We start from the raw sequence: 12,182 nt of genomic DNA, 5'->3' as shown, positions 1-12,182 counted from the left end.
AAGCACCTCATTACATTACATTACATACAAATCCATTCCACACCACACAATTCCACATCTAACAATTCCGATGCAACCCACATAATTCCACTCCACACCACATACATCCACTTCAAAACAAAACAAAACAAACTAAACATATGGGTAAAAGACATTGTCATTTACAATGCCAATAGCTTTTTCTCTCACAAATGCGAGACCAATTGCATTGCAAATGATTGTCTATAGTATAGCCTATAGCCCACTGCCGAGGGCTAGCCAGAAGTCGATGGTCACTTTTGATAGCATTATGTACTAATCTTTTCATTTGTGGAGTGATTCATTAGTGGATATGAGAAGGCATATTAAAGAATACAAATCCACTGAGTTCTTATTATGAAGCTATACACCTTATGAGAGAACATTGATCTGCATTGTGCCCAATACCTCTGGTAGAGCTGTATTTGATTTAATAAAATATACGTAACATTTCTGCACTGAAACAACACTGCACTTAATAGAACTGTGTTTTCCTGTGCTTTACTCAACTAGGCCACGACTTCCCTTTTTTTCTCCTAGTGCAGCCATTATCGCACGTGTGTCTTCATTCTTCTGTTCACCACACATAACCAAAATGTGCACTTATAATGCTTTGTTGACATGCTGTTCGCGAAAGCTAACATGGCAAAAGCTGATTGAGCATTATGCTAATTTCCTATACTGATACATTATATATTTTTTGATTACGTTTTACCTTCTGTATTGCACTTTGAATTATTCAAATAAACCTTCATAGTTTACTTTGTACTTCTGACTTTTGGAGATGTATTCTCTTCAAATGCTATTTATGGAACTTGTATTTGGGTGCTGCTTTGCAACTCATTGCCTCATACATGCTTTAGTTGTAATACATTAACACAGTCCACGATTCTGCTGAGGCGCTTTGTCTGATGTCAACACCTTTAGGGGTAGAAGCTGACCTGCCCACCTTCCTACCAGCCTGGAGCTCTCCTTGCATTGTTTCCATTGACAGGTAGGTAGCACCTGCTGTGACATCATGACCACCCAGTGCTCTGTTTGACCTTCAGTCACCTTCCATGGGAAAAGGAAACCTGAAATTCAGTATTGTAGTATCCTGCATGGACTACCTTCCTTAGGCTCTGGGTGGGTATCAGCCCTGCCTTTTCACATATGAAAAAAGGAATGGGACATAGAAAATGCCTCTGAATGTTCACATGCTGAGATGATGACTGAGATGAACTTAGCGTCATTTGGATCAAATTCACTTCTGACCCTTAGATTGGCTGATTTGACAGGGGTTATAGAGAGCCTTGATACAAAGAGTGTGTGCCATTGGGGTGGTCTAGCGAAATGTCAAGGCTCTACATTTGTCTACTCTTTCTGTAGGCCTCAAGGCCTATGTCATGCTGCTGCCAAGAAGCCTGATGTCTACCTGGCAAAGTGTGCCTCAAGGGACTGAATGTGTTTGGAAATGCAGTGCCCTGTCTGCTTCTGCATTCCTACTTTTCAAGCTTGCACCTTAGTGCTGGTTCACAGAAAGACTGCAAGAACTTTTCGTTCCTCCTTTTGTGTTAGCTAGGGTTCAGATGGAACAACACAATCCTGAACTGCATGGAAATGCCATTCATCCTAGGAAGGAAATGAGATAGAACACTAGTTATAACTGTGCTTATTTATAGGGATTTCCAACTTTTGTTCTTACTTTGACCTAAGTCTCTTCCAGTTATTAAATCCCAGTATGTGATCCCTCTTAGACTCTGAGAGACTGTCAGCCTGTGTGTTAATTATCCTATGCCACTCAACCTTTGTGGCAAAAGGCTTTCTTGGAGCTAGATCCTGGACCGCTTCTTCAACCATCTGAGACCACTGTGAAGCACTAAAATCTGCCTCATCTTCTCACTGAAGGGACCCAAGCCCTAGAATCTTTCTCTTTAACATCTGCATCTCCTTAGGACACTGCTTTACATCTAGGTCTCAATGGTGCTCAACAACAGACCTAACAATCAGGACAAGGCATGCACGCCTGGTTCAGGCTGAGACAGAATTCTGTTTGCAGAGCCCTTCAGTGTCAATGAAGAAAATTATTTGCTCTTCAACCAGTTTCTTGCATTATGAAGGACAAACCAATTTTTCATTATGTTCCCTAGTTTTCTATTGTTTATTACTAATAAGCTTAATACTAGCTTGTGAATGTCTGGAAGGTGCCGTCTATTCTTTATCTCTGTAGGTCCTGTGCCTAACTAATTCCAGTGAACTGATTGCCCAGGCTAGATACCTTTGCCTAAATTAAAACAAACACAAGATATGGAACTTTGTTCAAACTCTCCTGGGGGCACTTAGATAAACACACTGCTTCCAAGCTGAGTGCAGGATACCTCCCCCTCAACAATCACACAGTTTTTTCATTTGATTCCATTACATTCACAATTCTCTTATTTATCAGACAAGAGTTCTTGTTTTTGGTTTTAAATTTAAAGGCACACATTGTTTATTGTTATACTATGTTATTTTTGCTTATTTATCTGACATAAGCATTTCTATATTGCTTGTTTCTCTAGATGGTGTCACAGCTCGAAAACCGTATATCCAAACTGAACGAACAGTTACAGAATCAGACTGATTTGCACCAGGAAGCTCTACTGAGAGCCAGGAAAGCTGAAGAGCAGCTTGAGGACATTCAACGTCAAATGAAGCACATGGAGGGAGAGCTTGTTTCTAGTGATGTGATGAGAGACAGCCTGAAACTTGAGAAGCAAAAGGTAATCATAGTAGTTTCTTTATTGCTTAGCACATATTCAAATGTATGTTAAGTGTAAGAAATTTGTAATAAATTCAGAATGCAAAATCATAAAAAGTCCTAGAACAAATTAGAAAAATATAGTTCATTTTAATATGCAGAATAACACCAAATTGACAAAAATCCAATTAGGAGATTCAGAGATATAATTTTTTTAAGTTTTAAGTAGAACTAACCCAAAGAAGCACCAAGTGCCAATGGTAGTCAATGGTCGAGATAGCCAGGACTTAGGCATAATTTAACGGTCACCACAATTGAGACATACTAACCAGTTTCATCCTGGTCAAAGATTTTACCTTCTGACTTTAGTCTTTAAATCCCTATCCACTGCAGAAGTACACTTTAAAAGCTCCAAGGACCTCAGGGGAGGCACTTGGAGACTCACAGTGTGACAGGCACCACTCTATATTTAGTTGACACTGATCAACTGTGCAGTTGCCGGAAAGGCCTCTTATATCTTGTTGTATCCCTGTAGCTTGAACACAAAGTCAGCCCTATTACCCTTGGAGTCCATTTCTTTGTCCTGGGTACAAGAGGAAGAACAGAGCTAAACTTTAGTGTTTTTCTCAGGTCTCAGACTGCAAATTCAGTCCTCTTCTGTTCTTTCACAGGTCCAGGAGTGTTCTGAAGTGGGTGCCTGGAGAGGCCACATTTATGCCTAGCACCAACCCGTGGGTGAGAATGACCCCTGTGGACTTCCTAATTAATTAGGTTATTTTCCCAGGTCTAACACACCCCCTTTGGGTATTGTCAGGATAGCCGAAGTCTTTGGCTACACTAAACTTGTGCTCTGAGTCCTGGGGGTGTTTGTGGGGAATGTACTATGGTAAGGCAAAATAAGGTCAAAGGAGACCCTACAGAAAGGGCAAATATACAACATAAAGCAAATCTAACATGAAGGTTCTATCTATGTAAAACCCTCAAAAGGTGATCAGAAGAATGCTTACAATAATTCTAACCACTGGCAATCACTCAGGGTAGCTGTCAAACCTATAGTTATTTTGCCCACTATGCCACCTCAGTTTGTACCCACCCACATGGATATGAGTAATGATCATGCTTCATTTGGAACAGTCCAGCCCAAGCAGCCAGGCCAGGTACTCCCTGAACCAGAAAACATGCAACCAAAGACTGGTTTTGCACTGAATAGGGCTTGTCAGTCGGATATAGCTTGGTTCAAGTGTCACAGTGAGCATGGGACCTACGTCTGGGTATATCCTTGCCACTTAGGGGTGTAAATCAAATAAATAAAAGGTGTTGAGATATATGTTGGTACCAAATCCAATCAATAGTTTATCGACAAAACAGTGATAGTCAGTCGGTCAATAGTTCTTTATTCGGCCAATATAGACCATAAAATCACATATAAAAGCAAAATATAACATAAAACAAAATGTTGGTACATATGTGGTGGTTTCAATAATTGGCATAGCAGGCTCATCCAACAGAAATCTGGCAACAAAAACCTCGATTTTGCTTCCGCTATGTTAGCCAGAAGTAATCGGGGCACCTAAAAGCAATCAATCTAGTCATGTCAATTAATATTCCATTATGAAAGTTCTTTTGAGTGATTTTCAATACTGCACTAAAATGTAGTTTATAACAAAACATTCGTACAAAGCTCAAGTGCCATTTACAGTACCAAAAACACAAAGTGCAAACACCGGCCATCCCCTGTCCTGACCCTCAAGTCGCTAATCATGTAAAAATAAAATATCACAATACAAATGTTAAAACAGTTAAAACAAAGGACTAATGTAGTAAAAATGTGCAACCCCAAAACATCCTAAGGGGGAAGAAAGCAGTTGTATGTACAGCAAGGCGGGCCTCACTTGTAGAAATTGGTTATTTCTTACCAGTGGGAGAATAAATCTTAACCTAAATGTGTGATAAAAAATGCTGAAAAATACAAAATGTGTAATGTCATGCTCAGAAAAATTGACACAAGAGTATGATTTTATATCTCCGGCTTACAAAATGCTCTAGGGAAGGCTAGAAACCAGTGTATTCTATTAAACCTGAACTTTGTCAGTAAAAAACGATGGTGAGTGTTGTTAACAATTGACAAACAAGGTTACCCCCGAAGACATGTTTTCTGCAAGATATATTGCTTCACAGTTGGTTTAACAAGTTCCCTTTCCGCTCTTTTGCATTGGCACCTGGCTAAAAGCATGTATTTATATCCTGCTTCTCCCTTGGCCGTAATGGTCTCGGATTGGTAAACAATGCTTAACAACCTGCACTCTTCAATATATCCCTGTCATTTGCTATGGTCTCCCTCCCACCTTACTTAATAGGTGTCACGCCATCTAAAGGTGCTGAGTCAGGGGGTAGATTCAGTGACATCACTCATCTGTGCCACGTAAGACCTAGTCAAGACAGATATATTTTGTTTGCTACCCCTGGGCTATTGTGTACCTAACTAAGTGCTCTCCTGCCCATTGGCACTATTAACCTGGGGTGCTCGATGAGTCCCATTCCCACTTGCAACCCCTAGTTAAGTTGGCATACTGTTCTGTCCCCCCAAATGCAATATGGCTAGGCCCATCTGATGCCTCCCAGGAGCCAACACAATATTCATCTAGTGGTCCGCCCTGGCATTTGGGTAAAACAACCACATCCTTCTTTTTCTACAACATGAGTGCTGGAACAAAAAATTGACATAGCTAAGCCTTGATCCCCTCTAGGCACGACATGATGGGAGCCAGCAGACATTTTAACAGTACTTCAACTTTAAGAACAATGTGTCCACAGCCCAGTCCATTTTAAAGTCAACCCCCATTTCCAGGGAAACACCCACCCCCTTTAGTACTGATGGTACTCTCTTTCCCCGCCCCTTTTCTTTTTAACTGGAGGTTCAACTGGGGGTGCAATGTCTCCATCAGAACGGCACACTGCAACCGTGACAACAGGGAGAGACATTTCCCTTAGCGAATTACCGGCTGTCCCTTCTGTATCATTTTGGGGGAGCGTGACATAATCGCTTCTTGAGGTCTCCAGGGAAAGTTTCCTTTCGGTCAGGGCAATATCTTTAGAAATAACACTCGCTGCCCTCACCAAGAAGGAGTCAACAGTGGTAATGGTTTCTCCTCCTGAGGTGCCAGTTCTCATCTTCCCTTTCCCCATGGTGAGTGACTTGTAACAATAATTTGGGCTGGTGTCCTTTACTTTGGAAAACGAAGAGGCCCAGCCTCTCAAGTGCTTAGATGCTGTGGAGACAAGTGAGATCTCTTAAGCACGATAAGCCCGCCTCTTGTGCACCGATGAACTCTGGGGGATGTAGTCCCACCCCAGCAGGGAGGTGCAAACAGAAATGTCCCAAGAACTGTAACAGGGTTGCCGAAATTGCTGAATTGCGAAGGCTACACAAATGCGGCCATTCTCCTCTGGCTTCAAGCCACGCCCCCAATGATAGTCAAGGAAGACATAAAATGTCTTAACTAAACATCTGCAAACTGCCTAGCCACCCCATGTTCATGTTTTACAATGGGATCCTTTTACTTAAACTACAAAATCCCTTACACACCGGTTTTCCCAAACCCACTGGCTACAGTGATGAAACAAGGACAGGTTCACTCCGACTTTCACTATTGTACTTTGCTGATCCTGATCGGCATCTACAGGATTGCTTCTGCTGACTTCCCTTACAGCCCTGCTGCCCTTTACCACTGTTCAGTTGTCTTGGTTGAAAGTTGGAATTATTCAGTCAGGGATCAAATTTCCTATGTCTTGATCACTCATATGGTTTCTTATTCCTTTCCTGATACATTAAGCGATACTTGAGAGGCTGAGCATGTTTTTGATTTTCAAACGACTTAAGGATCACACCTTTAAGATCTTCACAAAGCATCTGGTATCTGTAAAAAGCATCCTCAACAAACAGGACTTTTTGGCTACATCCACTCTTCAGCCCCCGCAATTTAAGCCGTCTTTGGCTACAACCATTCTTTCTGCTGCCACTGATGAGGCTTTAGACTGCCCAAGGTTATGTCTGAAAAGTACTTTTTGAACGCCTTCTTTGCCACTGATAACTGCACCACATCTTCACCTCTCTGGATTGACACAGACAGTGTTTGACATTTTTTAACCAAAGATTGAGAAGTGTGCACAGAATAAATCCTTACTGCCATATCTAAATTGAGGCCAGAGTATACTCTCTTTAATTCTACGTTTGCTTTTTTGTCTACAAGATCTTTGATTACCACATTATCCGTAACATTGGCTGTCTATCCAGGCAAGCTTGCCAACAAGAGATCAATTACCATTTTATAAGGTAGTTCCAGGTTACTCTTGGCTTGGGAATATAAACTAGCCATTCATCTAATAATCACCATTCTCAGGGGCTCTCTATTCCCATTTTAAAGGCCCCTGAATGGCTGTTATAGGAAATGTTAGAACTGTTTGTTTATTTAATTGTCTAAACTAGTCCCCATTGTAAAAGGTTGTTCCTCATCCACAGGCTGTTGAAGATTAGCTGACAAATACACAATCACATCCTAAAAACTCCTTCTTTTGAATATATTTCCCCTTTGGTCTTTTAAAATTGTCACCTCCTCATCATAGCTAGGAAAAGATCAGGAAAAGGAAATAGACAATGAGAAAGTAAAGGATCTCTGTGAGGAGCCCGATCCAGTATGTGAACAACACTAGTTCTCCTGATTCTTGGTGAAGCCCTCTGAAATAGATTTCACAAACAATTCAACCACTGCAACTAGATCTCTGATATGGTGCTAGCAAATCTTTATCTCTATGACAAGAAAGCTTCCTAGAACTGTCATAATGTATCCATTCTCCTTGAAAAGTAGGTGATTTATGCTCTGCTTCCTTGAATGCTTTCCCCGCCTTTTAATTATAAGTAATGCATACTGCTTCCACTCATTATATATAGGCCTCCTTGTTCTTATTTGTTTAACCCTAAAAAAGCTAAAGCTTTTTTTGTTTGATAAAACAATAAATTGTATTCTTCTAGAATAACATTCAGTCTGACAAAGAATATTATCACTAATACATTTCAAAAACTTGTAGTTAATTACCATAACACTCATAAATAGAAAGAATTAAATATCTCCCAATTTTCTTTGAAATTGCGTGTGGGCCCACTTGGATAAACATGTCAACAAGAGACACCTCGAAAAAATGCCTAATCATACCAAACTAGGGGGCCTCAGCCTTTCTTTGTTTGCCCTACTGTGATTAACACAGCAAGGCCAATCTCATCTTAATATCATTTGTTTTCTCAAAGTTGAATTTTTCCCATTATTTCATAACATAGGTCCATGCACAGATAAATAAGAGTCTGCTCCCTAACGATGCATCCTTCTCCCTCCCGTAGGACGATGAACCTTCAGGGCGAGAACCCCATACTGGCTCCAAACATAGTGGCTCCCACCGCACAAAACAATGCTAGTGGGAATTCTTAAAGAGGGCACATGCACTGCTTCTCTCAAGCTGTCTCTCAGCCCTTGTGTCTCTCCACCTCTGAAGAACCAGTGCTCTGCTCAGGAGAGTACAACATGGTAGGACCAGAGTCTCAGGGCTTGTACCGCCTCTAAGAATACAAGTGGGACGACACACCATTTCAAAGAAAATCTTTCACAACATTGAGACCAGTGCACTGTGTACCAAAAGAAAGATGCCTTAGAGGGATGCACAATAAATATTCAGGAAGTTCTATGGATATCAGTCCCCTTTACATCTTTCCATAGTAAAAGGAGAGGGACTTAAAACCATAATAAATGGAGAAGGAAACTTGGAGGAGGGGTGATTTGTTGGGATAAAGCAGCTCTTTAGTTAGTAAGGAATGGTATGAGATAAGTTGAGAAGAAGGTAATGTTTGTTTTATGACCAGTCATTCATTTATGAGCATAAATATTGAAAAGGCATTTTTCTTCCAGTTATAAACTTACATTGACAAGGCAAGCCTCTAAATGACTGGCCAGTCAAGGTTTAACTCTCGTCGTGGTAAGAAGATGGATACTCTGCAGGCGGTTGATAATATCCTAAGAGCCACTGATAGGGAGTGCACTACTACTTGTACTTCTTGATCTCTAGGAGGTTTTTAACACTGTAGAACATGGGACACTCTTGTCTATTTTAGCCTTTCTTATGGGCATGTGTGGGGCAGTGCAGTATTGGTTTAGATCATTTCTCACAGGATTCTCCCAGTGCCTCCAGATGGTCACTTCCACCTCCTTCCTCTTTTTACTACAATGTGGAGTGGCCCAAGGCTCCAACCTTTTGCCAAAGTTGGCGACCAAAGTGTTGTTTCTGATGGAGACTTCTAACTGCAGATTCCTCACCTTTTGAATATCCCCTAGTGTCAGACTGCATCAGTAAACATTTGTCCTGCGGCGGCGTTTTACCTCGTGCTGCCCTGTCCCATGTGGATAGGATCAGCATATATGACCCACCTTTATGCACTGGCATCCATTAATTTCTTTCTTTGGCAACTGATGTGGATCCAGAGCGTCAACTGTTATTCAACTGTTTTTTTTAAATTCATTGAACAATTGTGTCATCTTTAACAACACGCCACCTAAACCATCAGGGTTTTAGCTTTTTATGACATGTAATCCACAAATGTCGGTTACATATCCACACAAATTCTTCATTGGCATCTTGGTGCAGATTGTCACTCAAAGTCATATTCGTCATGTGTCAAAATGAATAAAAAGGCCCGTTTGTGACCATGAAACAAAGCTGGTGATCATAGAGTTGAGGAAGTTGAAGACTCATTCTAGATCAAAATCTATGGCGCTACGATCATGGTCAAGGTCTAGAGTGAGGACTCACTCTCGTTCCAGAGGTCGTTCTCAAGACTGGACTTCCTCCAAGTTAGTCAAGACAATAATACTTAATTCTGCCATATTATGGCCATAAAAGCACAATTACACAAAGCAGAAGAATAAACAAATAAAACTATGCAATACATGATACTAAAGGGCACATCCGATATTTTTTTGACAAATGCTATAAAACAATTTCTTTACCCTTAAATATATTTGGTTTATCATGGAAAGACTACAGTACCAGCAACATCCTTGATAAAATGCCTTTTGTACAATATCAACACAGAATTAAAAGCAGTACTTCCTAAAAGATTACATTACTAGTCCCAATTTGGTGGCTAATCAAAGTTTTCCTTTGGCATGTGGCCCCTGCTAAGAAACTCACAACTCCATAACACGTCAAGTGTGAGGACAACATTCACAGATATATCCAAGCAGGTCTTGGTTATGCAAAAATAGCAATTTTTAAAAGGACCGGCACAGACCTACATAAAGTCCATTTTATACAGTACTAACACGAAATTAAAAACGATACTTCCAACAAAATTTCATTTTTCATCCCAATTCGGTGGCTAGTCAATTTCTTTCCTTCGACATACAGCCCCTGCTAAAAAACTCACAACCCCATAACATATCAAGGGAGGGGACAGCATTTGCAGATATATCAAAGCAGGTCTCACTTTTGTAAAATGGCAATATTTTTAAGGTGGTTGGATATATTTTATCCGGAGATCATTATATAAACCACAGAAAAACATAAAATACAATAAGTCTTGATCTGAGAAATCATCGCAAGAGCAAGACTTTACGGTTCCTGACTTAGAAAAACACCTGGGGACCAAGAGAATCCAATGAATATAATGAAATCTGAATCTAGTTTAAAAAATACAATGATGCAGGTTTTTATAAAATAACAGAAGGGTTGATCAAAAATCCCATGGCTTAATATCATATATTGTCTGATCGTGGGTTTAGTAAGTTCGCTGTTTTCTCTTGTTATCCTCCTTCTAGTTAGAAATTGACTTTTAATATCCTTCAGCTCTCCGTGATGCGACTGTCTGGTATGCCTAAAAAGCTTGGGGCGCCCTAAATTCGCTTACTGCTGAAAAATATATCCTAACCAGGGAATGTTTGTGGCCCTATCTAGCCTCATACAATCTTCCAAAATAATTTGATTTAAACAGGATGTGGGGCTAGACCAGGTTTTTAACCACCACATTATGGGGGCCACAGCTATACAAACAGAAATATAACCCTTCCCTAATTCTGCATGCATCATAAAGAAGGGGGTACTGGGTGATACAGCTAAAAGTTTCCGTAGATATTTATTTTCCACCCCTTGCAGAACATCGACCTCCTTATAGCCCCATACCTCACTGCCATACGTTGCCATTGGGACGCATTTCTTGTTATAGACCCTCAATAATGGTTGTAATGGGTTGCTCCCCAGTCTCCTGGCAAAATTTATTGTTGCTCCTGCTGCTCTAGATAGGGTATTTTTCTTAAGTATTCGCTGTGCCACCTATGACCCCTTTTCATCGAATAGGATACCCAGATAAGGAAATGTTGCGGCATTGGCCAGGTCCCCACCTTTACGTATTCGCGTACTATTATCACGTTTTATATTACCAGAAGACATTATGAGGGATTTCGAGAAATTAATAGAAATGTCGAGAGAAACCATAAAATCAATAAAAGTATTTATAAGACGTTTCTGCCCTAAAGGTGTCCTAGCAAGTAAAACTGCATCATCAGCCTATAAAAGAGCAAGGATGAGTTTATAACCTTCTCTAGGAGTGTCCTTACTGGCAACGGACAGTGCAGCTCCCAGGTTATTAATGTATAGGGTAAATAGGAACGGGCCAAAATGCATCTCTGCCTCACCCCCCGCTTAACCTCCCACGATTTAGTAAGGGAGACATTTTCATTATATCTGGCCGAGGCAGTCAGATTACGGTTGGACCAGTGCAAGAAGGCCACCAGGTCTACATCCATGCCCATTTCTAACAATATAGGCCATAGTTTTGATATATTTACTCCTTCAAAGGCACCCGTTTAAGTCCATGAATGCCATGTACATCCGTCCCTTTTTAGCAGTGTATATTTGTAAATCATCATGAGTAGGTTCATACACTGGCCTACTGTCCCCATGCCTTTTCTAAAACCATATTGCAGATCTGATATCACATTGCTAGCATCTAGCCAAGTGCTTTTGGCGATCTAAAATCACCTTCCCCAATATTTTAGCTGCCGAATCCAGTAAAGAGATTGGGCGATAACAAGCAGGACCATCCTTTTTAAACCTTTTTAAAAATAGGTAGGATCACTGCCGTTGACCATGATGGGAGTGGGCCAACCGTTGTTGCAGCAATAAAAACCCTCACTAGGATCTTTGCCCATGTCCCTGGATCAGCCTTATGAAGATCCGCAGTTACCCCATCAGGTTTCACAGCTTTTCGAGCTGGAGCGGCCATGATCACTTTCTGAACTTCATCTACCCCAAAACATAACGGGGACGACTCAACACTGAATTGAAGATCTGCTCAAAATGGCAGACCCATCTATCGTCCGTAATAACACAATCTATTCTCAAAGAG

General features: G+C 40.8%; 1 protein-coding gene across 1 annotated transcript in view; it reads left to right on the top strand.

Annotated features, from left to right (window-relative positions):
- The window catches only part of CCDC170 (coiled-coil domain containing 170), a 244,970-nt gene that overhangs the window by 109,881 nt on the left and 122,907 nt on the right, over positions 1-12,182 (top strand). Inside the window, exon 9 of the mRNA XM_085611791.1 lies at positions 2,559-2,759. Coding sequence (XP_085467917.1) covers positions 2,559-2,759 — 201 coding nt within the window. The remainder of the gene's footprint in view (positions 1-2,558; positions 2,760-12,182) is intronic.

The sequence above is a fragment of the Triturus cristatus genome, chromosome 6 (genome assembly GCF_964204655.1).
Source record: "Triturus cristatus chromosome 6, aTriCri1.1, whole genome shotgun sequence".
Lineage (NCBI taxonomy): Eukaryota > Metazoa > Chordata > Amphibia > Caudata > Salamandridae > Triturus > Triturus cristatus.
This window is presented reverse-complemented; position numbering and strand designations above follow the sequence as displayed.